The 16,617-nt window shown below is 42.0% G+C and overlaps 1 protein-coding gene across 9 annotated transcripts in view; it reads left to right on the plus strand.

Moving 5' to 3' along the window:
- The window catches only part of LOC140738529 (transmembrane protease serine 11C-like), a 173,162-nt gene that overhangs the window by 122,676 nt on the left and 33,869 nt on the right, over positions 1-16,617 (plus strand). For 6 of the 9 annotated variants that reach the window (XM_073065918.1, XM_073065927.1, XM_073065955.1 and 3 more), the window contains 2 exons: positions 1,497-1,762; positions 2,885-3,021. In XM_073065918.1, the coding sequence (XP_072922019.1) occupies positions 1,497-1,762; positions 2,885-3,021 (403 nt within the window). The remainder of the gene's footprint in view (positions 1-1,496; positions 1,763-2,884; positions 3,022-16,617) is intronic. The other 3 variants (XM_073065975.1, XM_073065984.1, XM_073065994.1) reach the window with 1 other exon arrangement.

Below are 16,617 nucleotides of genomic sequence, written 5' to 3' on the forward strand. Positions count from 1 at the left end.
AACTACAGTAAGTATATACATGTCAATTAAATAATTAAGTTAAATATAAGTAGTGGGAAAAAAAATAAAAAAGTAGTGATGTAGTATTCACGGGTTGAATGTCCATTTAGGAATCGGATGGCGGAGGAGAAGCTGTTCCTGAATCACTGAGTGTGTGCCTTCAGGCTTCTGTACCTCCTCCCTGAGGGTACATTGAGAAGAGAGCATGTTCTGGGTGGTGGGGGTCCTTAATGATGGACACCGTCTTCCAAAGACACTGCTCTTTGAAGATGACATGGATACTACAGAGGCATGATGGAGCTGACAAGCTTATGCAACCTATTTCGATCTTGTGCAGTAGCCCCCTCCCCCGCCCCATACCAGATGGTGATGCAGCCAGTTAGACTGCTCCATTGGTTCATTTGTAGAAGTTTGAGTGTTTCAGTTGACAAACCAAATCTCTTCAAACTCCTAAAGAAGTATAGCCACTGTATAGCCTTCCTTATAGCTACATCAATATGTTGCGTCCAGGTTAGGTCCTCAGAGATATTGATACCCAGAAACTTGAAATTGCTCACTCTCTCCACTTCTGATCACTCTATGAAGATTGGTTTGTGTTCCCTCAATTTACCCTTTCTGAAGTCTACAATCAGCTCGTTGGTCTCAGTGACATTGAATGAAAGATTGTTGCAGCAACAACCTTGCACTCATGCTGGTATATCTTACTTTTCTGTACACCCTTTTGTCACCATCTGAAATTCTGCCAACAATGGTTGTATCATCAGCTAATTTACAGATGGCATTTGAGCTATGCCTAGCCACACAGTCATGGGTGTAGAGAGAGTACAGCAGTGGGCTAAACACACATCTCTGTGGAGTGCCAGGGTTAATGGAACCCTACAGACCGCAGGGCTTGATGCTGAGATCCATGTTGTTTATATACACACACACACACACATATACACATATACGTGTTGGTTGAGAATGTCGGTGTTCTGGTTAATAAGTTTGCAGACAATATGAAGATTGGTTGTCTAAGGATGTAGACAAAAGATCAAATAAAAAGTTGGTCAGAGTAGTGGCTGGCAGAATTTAATCCAGACAAGTGTGAGTTAATGCACTTTGTATGGTCAAATTCTGGTAGGACATGTATAACTGGCAAGGACCACAAGTTATTTGAGGCATAGAGGGACCTTAGGGTACATGATCATGGTTAACTCCGTGTTCTCTCAGGTAGATAGGGTAATTGAAGAGTATTCGCTCTATATGCCTCCATAGTTTGTGGCTTTTGAGTACAAAAATTAAGATGTCAGGTCGCAGCTATACAAAACATTTGTCCAAATGCACTTACTGTGCACACTTCTGCTTAACATACTTAAATGGAGGATGTCGGAGCAGCATCGAGTGCACAGGATCTTGTGGATATGTATTGCAAAATCTTTCAGTTCTGTGCATTTCCAGTGCTATATCATGTTTGTTGCAATGTGATTGACATTTTATTGTTGTTTTTTTTTAAGGCAACTTAGCATTCCGTCAGAATGGCAAGCTTACATGGGATCAGTTGAACTCAGACGAGGTACACGTCGAGACATCAAAAGAATCATCATCCATCCCAGTTATAGGACCATCAATGACAACAACTATGACGTTGCTGTTCTGGAACTTCTCAACCCACTCAATTTTTCTAAATTCATCCAACCAATTTGCCTTCCATCCAGTAGCAAAATTTTTCCTGATGGTCAACATTGCACCGTCACAGGTTGGGGAGCTCTTGCTTTCGGAGGTAAATCCTAACCCTAACCATACTAATTGATTATAAAATTAATAGCCTGCATCGATTGACAATGTTATTGTGGCTTATCACCTCCTCTGCGTGTAGTAATGTCTAAGCTGAAACAAGTAATGTTGTTGGAATGCCTTCTGGGCACACTAAAAAATGTTCAAGTACAGATGAATATATAGAATATGAAATTCAACTTCAAAGTAATCCTATTTAGTCTGATTTTCTGTAATAATAACACTGACAATTTAGGCCCACACATTTATGATTCTGCTTCTGATTTCTGCTCTCTGAAACTTATGCATTTCCTGTTCAGAATCCCAACAGCTAGCACACTCTACGTCAAAGGTAAATCTTTTTTTCTCAGCAAGAGAAAGTCTGCAGATGCTGGAACTTCAGAGAGACATGCACAAAATGTTGGAGGAACTCAACAGGTCAGGCAGCATCTATAGAGAGGAATAATCAGTTGATGTTTCAGGCTGAGACCCTTCTTCAGGACTGTTAAGGAAGGGAGAAGATGCCAGAATAAAAAGATGAGGCCAGGGGGAATAAGATAGCTAGAAGGTTACAGCTGAAGCCAGGTGGATTGAAAAGATAAAAGGCTGGAACTTTTCCTACCCACCTGGCTTCACCTATCACGTCTTAGCTGCCTTCTTTCCCTTCCTCCCCATATTGACTGTTCACTTACATTGATGCTGCCTGATCCGCTGAGATCCTCCAGCACTTTGTGTGCATTGCTCTTATTTTATCTTCCCTTTTTTAATGAGCATCACTAAAAGATATCTAGAATCTGTGACAGTCACCTACTTTGTGAGACACCACTTTATGCAAATTGACTATTATATTTTCTACAATAGAAATAAAGCACAGAAGCAGTCCATTTGGCCCATCATATCTACAGCAGCAATAAAAAAAATGTAGCCAAAAGCAGGGACAACCTAAGGCTGTGTGAAGTGCCCTATACATACAATTTATTTCCTTCCTTCTCCTGTAGCCTTTGGACTAGGAAGCTCAAGCTCTGAAGTGTTAGTTTGTTAAATCTTTCTTTTATTAAGACAAAATGTTTTTTTTTTAGAAGAATGCAGAAATACGAATTTAGGGAAAGTTTTAATTTCTCTTCTCCAGGCCAATTGCCTGACATCCTACAAAGAGGAAATGTGGTTATCATCAGTGAGCAAACATGCAAGCATGCCTACAAAAATCTCATCACTCCTATAATGCTGTGTGCTGGCATCTTAACCGGGGAAGTCGATTCTTGCCAGGTACTGTTTAACACTAGTTATCCACTGAACAAAATTCATTGATAGATGCACTGAGGTCATCATTCTAAGAGAGAGCACTGAGATTTAGACATCACATGTAAAGGACATCAAGGACAAATGGAAATTGATGATAATCCACACTAGAGTAAATCAGGGATGAGGGGCTTCAGTTAGAAAGGATGGAGTGGTCTATAATTATTCTCTTTATAGCTAAAAGAGTAAGTGGACAATTTAATAAAGATCAGTTGTGATGGAGCAAATAAACAGAAACTGTTTCCAGAGGGTCAGGAGCAGAATACACACATCGAGTAATGAAATGTGTGTTGCGATCATCTCACCAACAATATCAATGTCTCTGTTGATAAGGAATGAATCACCAGTATGCAATTTCTCCAGATGGCCATTCAGTAGAATGATATCAGGGGAGAATCTTTGCAGAGTGAATGCTGGTGAGCAGCCAGGGGGAGGCAGATCCAAAAATTACTTCCAAAACAAACTGCAATAAATGTACAATGTGTTAGTTTGTTGCATGGTTCTGGGAAAAGAGCAGAAGAGAAGAAAGTAATTGTACAAATTTTTCCAATGGAGCAGCATGATGAGAAAGTTTCCTTTGTTGTTTGTTCAATTCACCTAACATCTTTGCACAAAAGGTACCAGAAATCTTGAATAGGCTGTTGTTTGCTGTGTACATATCTTTATTCTGGCCCTGGAAAGAGATACCAGAATTATTACTAAACTCTGTGCTAAATTACAAGAAGAGTTTTTGCAAAATCAGGTAGTAGTCCCTAGAATTAACAAACCCAAAGGGTAATTTGGTCTAAGTTTTTAAGATATTAGAAAGAAATGATAGGATGAACTAACATGAGAAAGTCTATAGATGCTGGACCTCCAGAGCAACTCACACAATGTGGAACTCAGCAGGTCAGGCAGCATCTATGGAAATGTATAAACAGTCAATGTTTCAGGCCAAAACCCTTCAACAGGACTGAGAAGGAAGAGTGAAGATGCCAGAATAAAAAGGTGGGGGGAGGGCAAAGACACTAGCTGGAAGGTGATAGGTGAATCCAGGTGGATGAGAAAGGTCAAGGGCTGGAGAAAATAGAAACTGATAGGAGAGGAGAGTAAACAATAGGAAAAAGGGAAGGAGGAAGAAACCCAGAGAGAAGTAACAGCCAGGTGAGAAGAGGTGAATTGTCAGAGTGGGGATTAGAGCAGTGGGGGAAGGGGGAAACTTGTTCACCGGAAAAAGAAATCAATATTCATGTGATCAGACAGAACATAAGGCGTTGGTCCACCATCTGAGAGTGGCCTCATCTTGGCATAAGAAGCGGACATGGATTTGCAAGTCAGAACAGTAATGGGAAATGGAATTAAAGTGTTTGGCCACTGGGAAGTTGCGCTTGTGGCAGATGGTGCGAAGGTGCTTGATGAAGCCAGACTCCCAATTTACTATGTCTCACCAGTGTAGAAGAGGCTGCATTAAGAACATTGGACATAATAGACAACCCCAGCAGATCTGCATGAAACCCCTTTTTATTGGGAGTGTCTGGAAATGCGGCTCATTAGCCCCTCGCAAGCAGCCACCGGACACTGATGAGAAACCCACCTTTCTCAGGCTCTGTAAGTCTAGGGTGTATACGACTAGGATGTACATGGAGTTACAGGAAAGATACTGGTGGGGATAGAGGAATGGCTAACAGGCAGGAGGCAGTGAGGGGAAATAAAAGGGACCTTTTCTGGTTGGCTGCCAGTGACTAGTGTTGTATTGGGACTGCTGCTTTTCACATTGTTTATCAGTGATTTAGATAGTGGAATTGATGGCTTTGTGGCAAGGTTTGCAGATCATATGAAGATAGGTAGAGGGGTAGGTAGTGCTGAGGAAGCAGTACAATTGCAGCAGAACTTAGACAAATCGGAAGACTGGGAAAAATGTGCAGATGGAGTAGTGTTGGGAAATGTATGGTAATGCATTTTGGTAAAAGGAACTATATTGTGGACTATTATCTAAATGGGGAGAAGATTCAAGCATCAGAGCTGCAGAGGGACTTGTGAGTCCTTGTACAAGACACCCAGAAGGTTAATTTATAAGTTGAGTCTATGATAAAGGCAAATAGACAATAGGTGCAGGAGTAGGCCATTTGGCCCTTCGAGCCAGCACTGCCATTCAATGTGATCATGGCTGATCATCCACAATCAGTACCCCGTTCCTGCCTTCTCCCCATATCCCTTGACTCCACTATCTTTAAGAGCTCTATCTAACTCTTTCTTGAAAGCATCCAGAGAATTGGCCTCCACTGCCTTCTGAGGCAGAGCATTCCATAGATCCTCAACTCTCTGGGTGAATAAGTTTTTCCTCAACTCTGTTCTAAATGGTCTATCCCTTATTCTTAAACTGTGGCCTCTGGTTCTGGACTCCCCCAATATTGGGAACATGTTTCCTGCCTCTAGTGTGTCCAATCCCTTAATAATCTTATATGTTTCAATCAGATCCCCTCTCATCCTTCTAAATTCCAGTGTATACAAGCCCAGTTGCTCCAATCTTTCAACATATGACAGTCCCACCATCCTGGGAATTAACCTCGTGAACCTATGCTGCACTCCCTCAATAGCAAGAATGTCCTTCCTCAGATTTGGAGACCAAACTGCACACAATACTCCAGGTGTGGTCTCACCAGGGCCCTGTACAACTACAGAAGGACCTCTTTGTTCCTATCCTCAATTCCCCTTTTTATGAAGGCCATCATACCATTAGCTTTCTTCACTGCCTGCTGTACCTGCATGCTTACTTTCAGTGACTGATGAACAAAGACACCTAGATCTCATTGTACTTCCCCTTTTCCTAACTTGACACCATTCAGATAGTAATCTGCCTTCCTGTTCTTGCCACCAAAGTGGATAACCTCACATTTATCCACATTAAACTGCATCTGCCCTTTCACCCAATCTGTCCAAGTCACCCTGCATTCTCCTAACATCCTCCTCATATTTCAAACTGCCACCCAGCTTTGTGTCATCTGCAAATTTGCTAATGTTACTTTTAATCCCTACATCTAAATCATTAATGTATATTGTAAATAGCTGCAGTCCCAGCACCGAGCCTTGCGGTACCCCACTCATCACTGCCTGCCATTCTGAAAAGGACCCGTTAATCCCTACTCTTTGTTTCCTGTCTGCCAACCAATTTTCTATCCATGTTAGTACCCTACCCCCAATACCATGTGCTCTAATTTTGCCCACTAATCTCCTATGTGGGACCTTATCAAAGGCTTTCTGAAAGTCCAGGTACACTACACCCACTGGCTCTCCCTCGTCCATTTCCATAGTTACATCCTCAAAAAATTCCAGAAGATTAGTCAAGCATGACCTTAAGACCTTAATGTAATATTTGCATTTATTTCAAGGGGAATAGACCATAAGACTGTAATATTAGGAGCAGAAGTGGACCGTTCAGGCCGTCAAGTCTGCTCCGCTATTCAATTATGGGCTGATCCAATTCTTCCAGTCATCCCCACTCCCCTGCCTTCTCCCCATATGCTTTGATACCCTGGCAAATCAAAAACCTATCTATCACTGCCTTAAATGCACCCAATGACTTAGCCTCCACAGCCACTCATGGCTACAAATTCCACATATTTACCACTCTCTAACTAAATTAATTTCTCCGCATTTCTGTTCTAAATGGACGTCCTTCAATCCTGAAGTCGTGCCCTTTTGTTCTAGACTCCCCTAAAATAACTTTACCATATCAAATCTGTTCAGGCTTTTTAACATTTGGAACATTTCTATAAGATCCCTCCTTATTCTCCTGAACTCCGGGGAATACAGCCCAAGAGCTACCAGACATTCCTCATATGGTAACCCTTTCATTCCTTGGAATAGAATTTAAGTGAAAGGAGATAATGCTGAGGCTTTATAAGACTCTAGTCAGACCACACTTGGAGTGTTCCCAATAGGTTTGGGCCCCATATCTCAGAAAGGATGTGTTGTTATTGGAGAGCCAAGAGAAGATTCACGAGGATGATTCCGGGAATGAAAGGATTAACATATGAAGGGGCCTTTGGCAGCTTTGGGCTTGTACTCACAGGAATTTAGAAGAATATGGAGGGATCTCATTGAATCCTACCAAATGTTGAAAGGACTAGGTAAGGTGGATGTGGAGAGAATGCTTCCTATGGTTGGGGTATCCAGAACTAAAGGGCACAGCTTCAAAGTTGAGGAGTGACCTTTTAGAACAGAGGAAAGGAGAATTTTTTTTAACCAAAGAGTGATGAATCTGTGGAATGCTCTGCCACAGCCTGTGGTGGAGGCCAAGTCCGTAGGTATTTTTAAGATGCAAGTTGATTATTTCCTGATTGGTCAGGGCTTCAAAGGATATGGTGAGAAGGCATGTGTATGGGGTTGAGTGGGATCAGGGATCAGCCATGATGGAATGGTGGAACAGATTTGATGGGCTGAATGGTCTAATTCTACTCCTATGTCTTAAGGTCTAAAGTCTAAAGTTCTAGTCTCACCTCCCAGTGGAAACTGCCTCTATCTTATCTATCCCTTTCATAATTGTATATGTTTCTATAAGACCTCCTCTCATTATTCTGAATTCCAGTGAGTACAGTCCCAGGCAACTCAATCTCTCCTCATCTCTGGAATCAACCTGGTGAACCTCCTGTGCACCACCTTCAAACCAGTATATTTGTCTTCAACCAGAACTGTATGCGTTACTCCAGCTGCAGCCACACCAATACCCTGTACAGTTGCAGCGTAACCTCCCTGCTCTTAAAATCAATTCCTCTAGCAATGAAGGCCAACATTCCATTTGCCTTCTTGATAGCCTGCTGCACCTGCAAACCAACCTTTTGTGATTCCTACACAAGCACGACCAAGTCCCTCTGCATTGCAGCATGCTGCAATTTTTACCAGTTAAATAATAACCTGCTTTTTCATTTTCCCTTCCAAAACAGATGACCTCACATTTACCAACATTGTACTCCATCTGCCAGACCCTTGCCCACTCACTTAACTTATCTATATCTTCTGCACAATTTACTTTTCCACTCAATTTAGTTTCATCAGCAAATGTAGATAAACTACACTCGGTCCCCTCTTCCAGATTGTTAATGTATATCATGAACAGTTGCGGGCCCAGCACCGACCCCTGTGGCAAACCACTCACCACTGATTGCCAACCAGAGTAACACCCATGTATCCCAACTCTCTGCTTTCTATTAGTTAACCGATCCTCTATCCTTGCTAATACATCACCCCCAAGTCTATGCATCCTTATCGTATGGATAAGTCTTTTAAGTGGCACCTTATCGAATGCCTTCTGGAAATCCAAGTAAATAACGTCCATCTGTTCCCCTCTATCCACTGCACTCATTATATCCTCAAAGAGCTCCAGTAAGCTTGTCAAACAAAACCTGCATTTGCTGAATTGATGCTACATCTGGCTGATGGATCTATTTCTTTCCAGATGCCTCGCTATTTCTTCTTTAATGATAGTTTCAAGCATTTTCCCAACTACAGATGTTAAACTAATTGGCCTATAGTTACCTTCCTTTTGCCTATATCCTTTTCTGAATGGTGGCGTGACATTTGTGGTCTACCAATTCACTGGGACCTGCCCAGAGTCCAGAGAATTTTAGTAAATTATCACCAAAGCCTCTACTAAAACTTCTGCCATTTCTTTCAGCATCCTGGGATGTATTCCATCAGGGGACTTAGCTATCTTCAGGCTCACAACTTTGCTCAGCACTAGCTCTTTGGCTATTGTATCGAGATCCTCGCCGCTCATCACATCCTTAACATCTCTCTTTGGCATGTTAGACATGTCCTCCATTGTGAAGACTGACACAGCATAGTTTTTCAAGGCTTTTGCCAGTTAGACCATAAAACTAAGATATAGGAGCAGAAGCAGGCCATTTGGCCCATCGAGTCTGCTCTGCCATTCAATCAAGGGCTGATCCAATTCTTCCAGTCATCCTCACTCCCCTGCTTTTACCCCATATCCTTCGATGCCCTGGCTAATCAAGAACCTATCTATCTCTGCCTTAAATACACTCAATGACTTGGCCTCCATAGCTGCTCGTGGCAACAAATTCCACAGACTTACCACCCTCTGACTAAAGTAATTTCTTTGCATTGCTGATCTACATGGATGTCCTTCAATCCTGAAGTCATGCCTTCTTATCCCAGACCCCCCTACCATGGGAAATAACTTTGCCAAATGTAATCTGTTCAGGCCTTTCAACATTTGGAATGTTTCTATGAGATCCCCCCACATTCTCCTGAACTCCAGGGAATACAGCCCAAGAGCTGCCAGACATTCCTCATATGGTAATCTTTTCATTCTTGAAATCATTCTCATGAATCTTCCCTGAACCCTCTTCAATGTCAGTATATCCTTTCTAAAATAAGGAACCCAAAGCTGCACACAACACTGATAGTGTGGTCTCATGTGTGCATTATAGAGCCTCAACATTACATCCCTATATTCTATGCCTCTAGAAATGAATGCAAACATTGCATTCACCTTCTTCACCACCGACTCAACCTGGAAGTTAACCTTTAGGGTATCCTGCACAAGGGCTCCCAAGCTGCTTTGAATTTTTAGTTCTCTGCAGGCTCTCTCTTTCTTCAACACTACCTGCTCCTCCACCTATCCTTGTATCATTGGCAAATTTAGCCACAGATCCATTAATCCCATCGTCCATATCATTGACATACATTGTAAAAAGCAGCAGTCCCAACACCGACCCCCGTGAAACTCCACTGGTGGCCGGCAGCCAGCCAGAATAGGATCCTTTTATTCTCGCTCACCAGCCAATGCTCCACCCATGCCAGTAACTTCCCTGTAATTCCATAGGCTCTTATCTTGCTGAGCAGCCTCATGTATGGCACCTTGTCAAAGACCTTCTGAAAATCCAAGTACACCACATCTACTATCATCTATTAGTGAACCATGGTTGCAGGAGGGGTGTCTATTAGTGAAACATGGTTGCAGGAGGGGTGCGAGTGGCAACTAAATATTCCCGGATTTTGTTGCTTCAGAACAGAATCAGAGGGACAAGAGAGGGAGGTGTTGCATTGCTTGTCAGAGAAAATATTACATCAGTGCTCTGGCAGGATAGATTAGAGGGCTTGTCTAGGGAGACTATTTGGGTGGAATTGAGGAATGGGAAAGGTGTAGTAACACTTATAGGGGTGTATTATAGACCACCTAATAGGGAGCGAGATTGGAGGAGCAAATTTGTAAGGAGATACCAGATATTTGTAGTAAGCACAGGGTTGTGATTGTGGGAGATTTTAATTTTCCACACATAGACTGGGAAGCCCATACTGTAAAAGGGATGGATGGTTTGGAGTTTGTAAAATGTGTGCAGGATAGTTTTAGCAGCAATACGTAGAGGTACCAACCAGAGAAGGAGCAGTGTTGGATCTCCTGTTAGGGAATGAGATAGGGCAGGTGATGGATGTATGTGTTGGGAAGCACTTCGGTTCCAGTGATCATAATGCCATTAGTTTCAATATAATTATGGAGAAGGATAGGACTGGACCCAGGGTTGAGATTTTTGATTGTAGAAAGGCTAACTTTGAGGAGATGCGTAAGGACTTAGAAGGAGTGGATTGGGACAATTTGTTTTATGTGAAGGATGTAATAGAGAAATGGAGGTCATTTAAAGGTGAAACTTTGAGGGTACAGAATCTTTATGTTCCTGTTCCTGTTAGGTTGAAAGAAAAGGTTAAGACTTTGAGAGAGCCATGGTTTTCAAGGGATATTGGAAACTTGGTTCGGAATAAGAGAGAGATCTACAATAAATATAGGCAGCATGGAGTAAATGAGGTGCCCAAGGAATACAAAGAATGTAAGAAAAATCTTAAGAAAGAAATTAGAAAAGCTAAAAGATACGAGGTTGCTTTGGCAAGTAAGGTGAAATAAATCCGAAGGGTTTCTACAGTTAGATTAATAGCAAAAGGATAGTGAGGGATAAAATTGGTCCCTTAGAGAATCAGAGTGGACAGCTATGTGTGGAGCCAAAAGAGATGGGGGTGATTTTGGACAATTTCTTTTCTTTGGTATTCACTAAGGAGAACGATATTGAATTGTGTAAGGTAAGGGAAGCAAGAAGGGAAGTTATCGAAACTATGACGATTAAAGAGGAGGAAGTGCTGGTGCTTTTAAGGAATATAACAGTGGATAAATCTCCGGTTCCTGACAGGATATTCCCTAGGACCTTGAGGGAAGTTAGTGTAGAAATAGCAGAGGCTCTGACAGAAATATTTCAAATGTCATTAGAAACGGGGATGGTGCTGGAGGACTGGCGTATTGCTCATGTTGTTCTATTGTTTAAAAAGGGTTCTAAGAGTAAACCTAGCAATTATAGGCCTGTGTTTGACATCAGTGGTGGGTAAATTAATGGAAAGTGTTCTTAGAGATGGTATATATAATTATCTGGATAGACAGGGTCTGATTAGGAACAGTCAACACGGATTTGTGTGTGGAAGGTCATGATTGACAAATCTTACTGAATTATTTGAAGAGGTTACTAGGAAAGTTGACAAGGGTAAAGCAGTGGATGTTGTCTATATGGACATCAGTAAGGCCTTTGACAAGGTTCGGCATGGAAGGTTAGTTAGGAAGGTTCGATCTTTAGTGTGTTAATATTGAAGTAGTTAAATGGATTCAACAGTGGCTAGATAGGAGATGTCAGAGAGTAGTGGTGGATAACTGTTTGTCAGATTGGAGGCCGGTGACTAGTGGTGTACCTCAGGGAATTGTACTGGGTCCAATGTTGTGGATAGGGTGGTGAAGAAAACTTTTGGTATGCTCCAAAGAATAAAGACCTAACTTGTTCAGCCTTTCCCTGTAACCTAGGTGCTGAAACCCAGGTAACATTCTAGTAAATCTTCTCTGTACTCTCTCTATTTTGTTGATCTCTTTCCTATAATTCAGTGAACAGAACTGTACACAATACTCCAAATTCGGCCTTACCAATGCCTTGTACAATTTAAACATTACATCCCAACTCCTATACTCAATACTCTGATTTATAAAGGCCAACATACCAAAAGCTTTCTTCACCACCCTATCCACATGAGATTCCACCTTCAGGGAACTATGCACCATTATTCCTAGATCACTCTGTTCTACTGCATTCTTCAATGCCCTACTATTTACCATGTATGTCCTATTTGGATTATTCCTACCAAAATGTAGCACCTCACACTTATCAGCATTAAACTCCATCTGCCATCGTTCAGCCCACTCTTCTATGTGGCCTAGATCTCTCTGCAAACTTTGAAAACCTACTTCATTATCCACAACACCACCTACCTTAGTATCATCAGCATACTTACTAATCCAATTTACCACCCCATCATCCAGATCATTAATGTATATGACAAACAACATCGGACCCAGTTCAGATCCCTGAGGCACACCACTAGTCACTGGCCTCCAACCTGACAAACAGTTATCCACCACTACTCTCTGGCATCTCCCATCCAGCCACTGTTGAATCCATTTTACTACTTCAATATTAATACCTAACGATTGAACCTTCCTAACTAACCTTCCATGCGGAACCTTGTCAAAGGCCTTACTGAAGTCCATATAGACAACATCCACTGCTTTACCCTCATCAACTTTCCTCGGAACCTCTTCAAATAATTCAATAAGATTTGTCAATCATGACCTTCCACACACAAATCCATGTTGACTGTTCCTAATCAGACCCTGTCTATCCAGATAATTATATATACCATCTCTAAGAATACTTCCACTAATTTACCCACCACTGACGTCAAACTGACAGGCCTAAAATTGCTAGGTTTACTCTTAGAACCCTTTTTAAACAATTGAACCACATGAGTAAGATGCCAATCCTCTGGCACCATCCCCGTTTCTAATGACATTTGAAATATTTCTGTCAGAGCCTCTGCTATTTCTACACTAACTTCCCTCAACGTCCTAGGGAATATCCTATCAGGATCCAGAGATTTATCCACTTTTATATTCCTTAAAAGTGCCAGTACTTCCTCCTCTTTAATCGTCATAGTTTCCATAACTTCCCTACTTGTTTCCCTTACTTTACACAATTCAATATCCTTTTCCTTAGTGAATACCGAAGAAAAGAAATTGTTCAAAATCTCCCCCATCTCTTTTGGCTTCACACATAACTGTCCACTCTGATTCTCTAAGGGACTAATTTTATCCCTCACTATCCTTTTGCTATTAATCTAACTGTAGAAACCCTTTGGATTTATTTTCACCTTACTTGCCAAAGCAACCTCATATCTTCTTTTAGCTTTTCTCATTTCTTTCTTAAAATTCTTCTTACATTCTTTATATTCCTCGAGCACCTCATTTACTCCATGCTGCCTATATTTATTGTAGATATCTCTCTTTTTCCTAACCAAGTTTCCAATATCCCTTGAAAACCATGGCTCTCTCAAACTTTTAACCTTTCCTTTCAACCTATCAGGAACATAAAGATGCTGTACCCTCAAAATTTCACCTTTAAATGACCTCCATTTCTCTATTACACCCTTCCCATAAAGCAAATTGTCCCAATCCACTCCTTCTAAATCCTTTCGCATCACCTCAAAGTTAGCATTTCTCCAATCAAAAATCTCAACCCTGGGTCCAGTCCTATCCTTCTCCATAATTATATTGAAACTAATGGCATTATGATCACTGGAACCGAAGTGCTCCACAACACATATCTCTGTCACCTGACCTATCTCTATCTATCTAATCTATCCTGCCAGAGCACCGCTGTAATATTTTCTATGACAAGCAACGCAACACCTCCTCCTCTTGTCCCTCCGATTCTATCACACCTGAAGGAACAAAATCCAGGAATATTTAGTTGCCAATCACACCCCTCCTTGCAACCATGTTTCACTAATAGCTACAATATCATATTTCCAGGTATCAATCCATGCTCTAAGTTCATCCACCTTTCTTACAATGCTCCTAGCATTAAAATAAATGCATTTAAGAAATTCTCCACCTCTTCCTCTCTGTTTATCTCTAACAGTACAAAGAACTTTACTGGCTTCTTTTTCTTCCTTCTCCCATACATCTGTTCCTACACTCTGGTTCCCCTCCCCCCTCATATCTAGTTTAAATCCACTGGAGCCTCTCTAGCAAACCTACCTGCAAGAATATTTGTCCTCCTCCAGTTCAGATGTAAACCGTCCTGCTGGAACAGGTCCCACCTTCTCTGGAAAACTGCCCAATTATCTATAAATCTGAAACCCTCCCTCCTGCACCATGTCTTCAGCCACGTGTTGATCTGCACTATCTTACTATTTCTAAACCCACCTGCACGTGGCACTGGAAGCAATCCTAAGATTGCTATCCTGGAAGTTCTGTCCTTTAACTTGGCACTTAGCTCTCTAAACTCACCTTTCAGGACCTCCTCACTCTTCCTACCCACGTCATTGGTCCCTACATGGACCACGACATCTGGCTGCTCACCCTCCCTCTTGAGAATACTGAGAACTTGATCTGAGATATCGCGGACCCTGGCACCAGGGAGGCAACAAACCATCCGTGATTCTCAATCTCTTCCACAGAACCTCCTATCTGTCCCCTTAACTATCGAATCCCCTATCACTACTGCTCTCCTCTTTTCTCTCCTTCACTTCTGAGCTGAGGGTCCAGTCTCGGTGCCAGAGACACAACCACTGCAACTTGTCCCTGATAGGTTGTCCCCACCAACAGTATCCAAAACGGTATACTTATTGTTGATGGGAACGGCCACAGGGATGCTCTGCTCTTTCTGTCTATTCCCCTTCCCTCTCCTGACAGTCACCCAACTACCTGTCTCCTGACTCCTAGGGGTAATTATTTCCCTGAAACTCCCATCTATTTCTGCCTCTGCCTCCCGAATGATCCCAAGCTCATCCAGCTCCAGCTCCAGTTCCGTAATACGGTTTGTCAGGAGCTGTAGCTGGATGCACCTTTTGCAGTTATAGTCATCAGGGACAACAGTGCTCGCCCTGACTTCCCACATACTGCAAACGGAGCACTCAACTGCCCTAACTGCTGCCTCCATTACCTACTCCTAATCTAATTAGATTAATTAAGGGAGCTTACCCAGCTTTACCTCACCTGGAGTGAAGCTCGTACATGAAGCTTTGGCCTATCTTGTGCCTTATATGCCTCCAGGTACTCCATAATCTCATCCCTAACAATTGATTCTTGAAAGATCACTGTCAATGCCTCCTCAATCTCTCCAGCTACTTCCTTCAGAACCTGAGGGTGCATTCCGTCAAGTCCAGGAGATTTATCCACCCTCAGCCCATTAAGCTTCCTGGGCACCTTCTCAGGCATAATTTTTGACTCCACAAACTTCACTTCCCTGAATCTCTTGAATGCCCGCTATACCGCAGACGTCTTCCATTGTGAAGACTGATGCAAAATACGCATTCAGTTCCTCTGCCATATAACCATATAACAATTACAGCACAGAAACAGGCCAACTCGGCCCTTCTAGTCCGTCCCGACGCTGACACTCACCTCATCCCAGTGGCCTGCACTCAGCCCATAACCCTCCATTCCTTTCCTGTCCATACACCTATCCAATTTTACTTTAAATGACAATACCGAACCTGCCTCTACCACTTCTACTGGAAGCTCGTTCCACACAGCTACCACTGTCTGAGTAAAGAAATTCCCCCTCGTGCTACCCTTAAACTTTTGCCCCCTAACTCTCAAATCATGTCTACTTGTTTGAATTTCCCCTTCTCTCAATGGAAAAAGCCTATTTACATCAACTCGATCTATCCCCCTTATTATTTTAAATACCTCTATCAAGTCCCCCCTCAACCTTCTACGCTCCAAAGAATAAAGACCTAACTTGTTCAGCCTTTCCCTGTAACTTGGGTGCTGAAACCCAGGTAACATTCTAGTAAATCTTCTCTGTACTCTCTCTATTTTGTTGATCTCTTTCCTATAATTCGGTGACCAGAACTGTACACAATTCTCCAAATTCGGCCTTACCAATGCTTCGTACAATTTTAACATTACATCCCAACTCCTATACTCAATGCTCTGATTTATAAAGGCCAGCATACCAAAAGCTTTCTTCACCACCCTATCCGCATGAAATTCCACCTTCAGAGAACTATGCACCATTATTCCTAGATCATTCTGTTCTACTGCATTCTTCAACGCCCTACCATTTACGATATATGTCCTATTTGGATTATTCCTACTAAAATGTAGCACCCCACATTTATCAGCATTAAACTCTATCTGCCATCGTTCAGCCACCTCTGTGTCTCTCATTACAATATCTCTAGCGTCATTTTCTATTGGTCCTATATCTACCCTCAACTCTCTTTTACCCTTTATATACTTAAAAAAGCTTTCAGTATCTTCTTTGATATGAGTCACCAGTTTCCTTTCATAATTCATCTTGAAAGCTTCCCAATCCTCTATCTTCCCACAAGCTTCGGCTTCCTTTTATGCTCTCTCTTTTTCTTTTACTTTGGCTGACTTCATTTGTCAGCCATGGTAGTGTCCATTTTCCATTCAAAAATTTCTTCTTATTTGGAATATATCTGTCTTGCACTTCCCTCATTTTTCAC

Source organism: Hemitrygon akajei, chromosome 2 (assembly GCF_048418815.1).
Source record: "Hemitrygon akajei chromosome 2, sHemAka1.3, whole genome shotgun sequence".
In the NCBI taxonomy this organism is placed as follows: Eukaryota; Metazoa; Chordata; class Chondrichthyes; order Myliobatiformes; family Dasyatidae; genus Hemitrygon; species Hemitrygon akajei.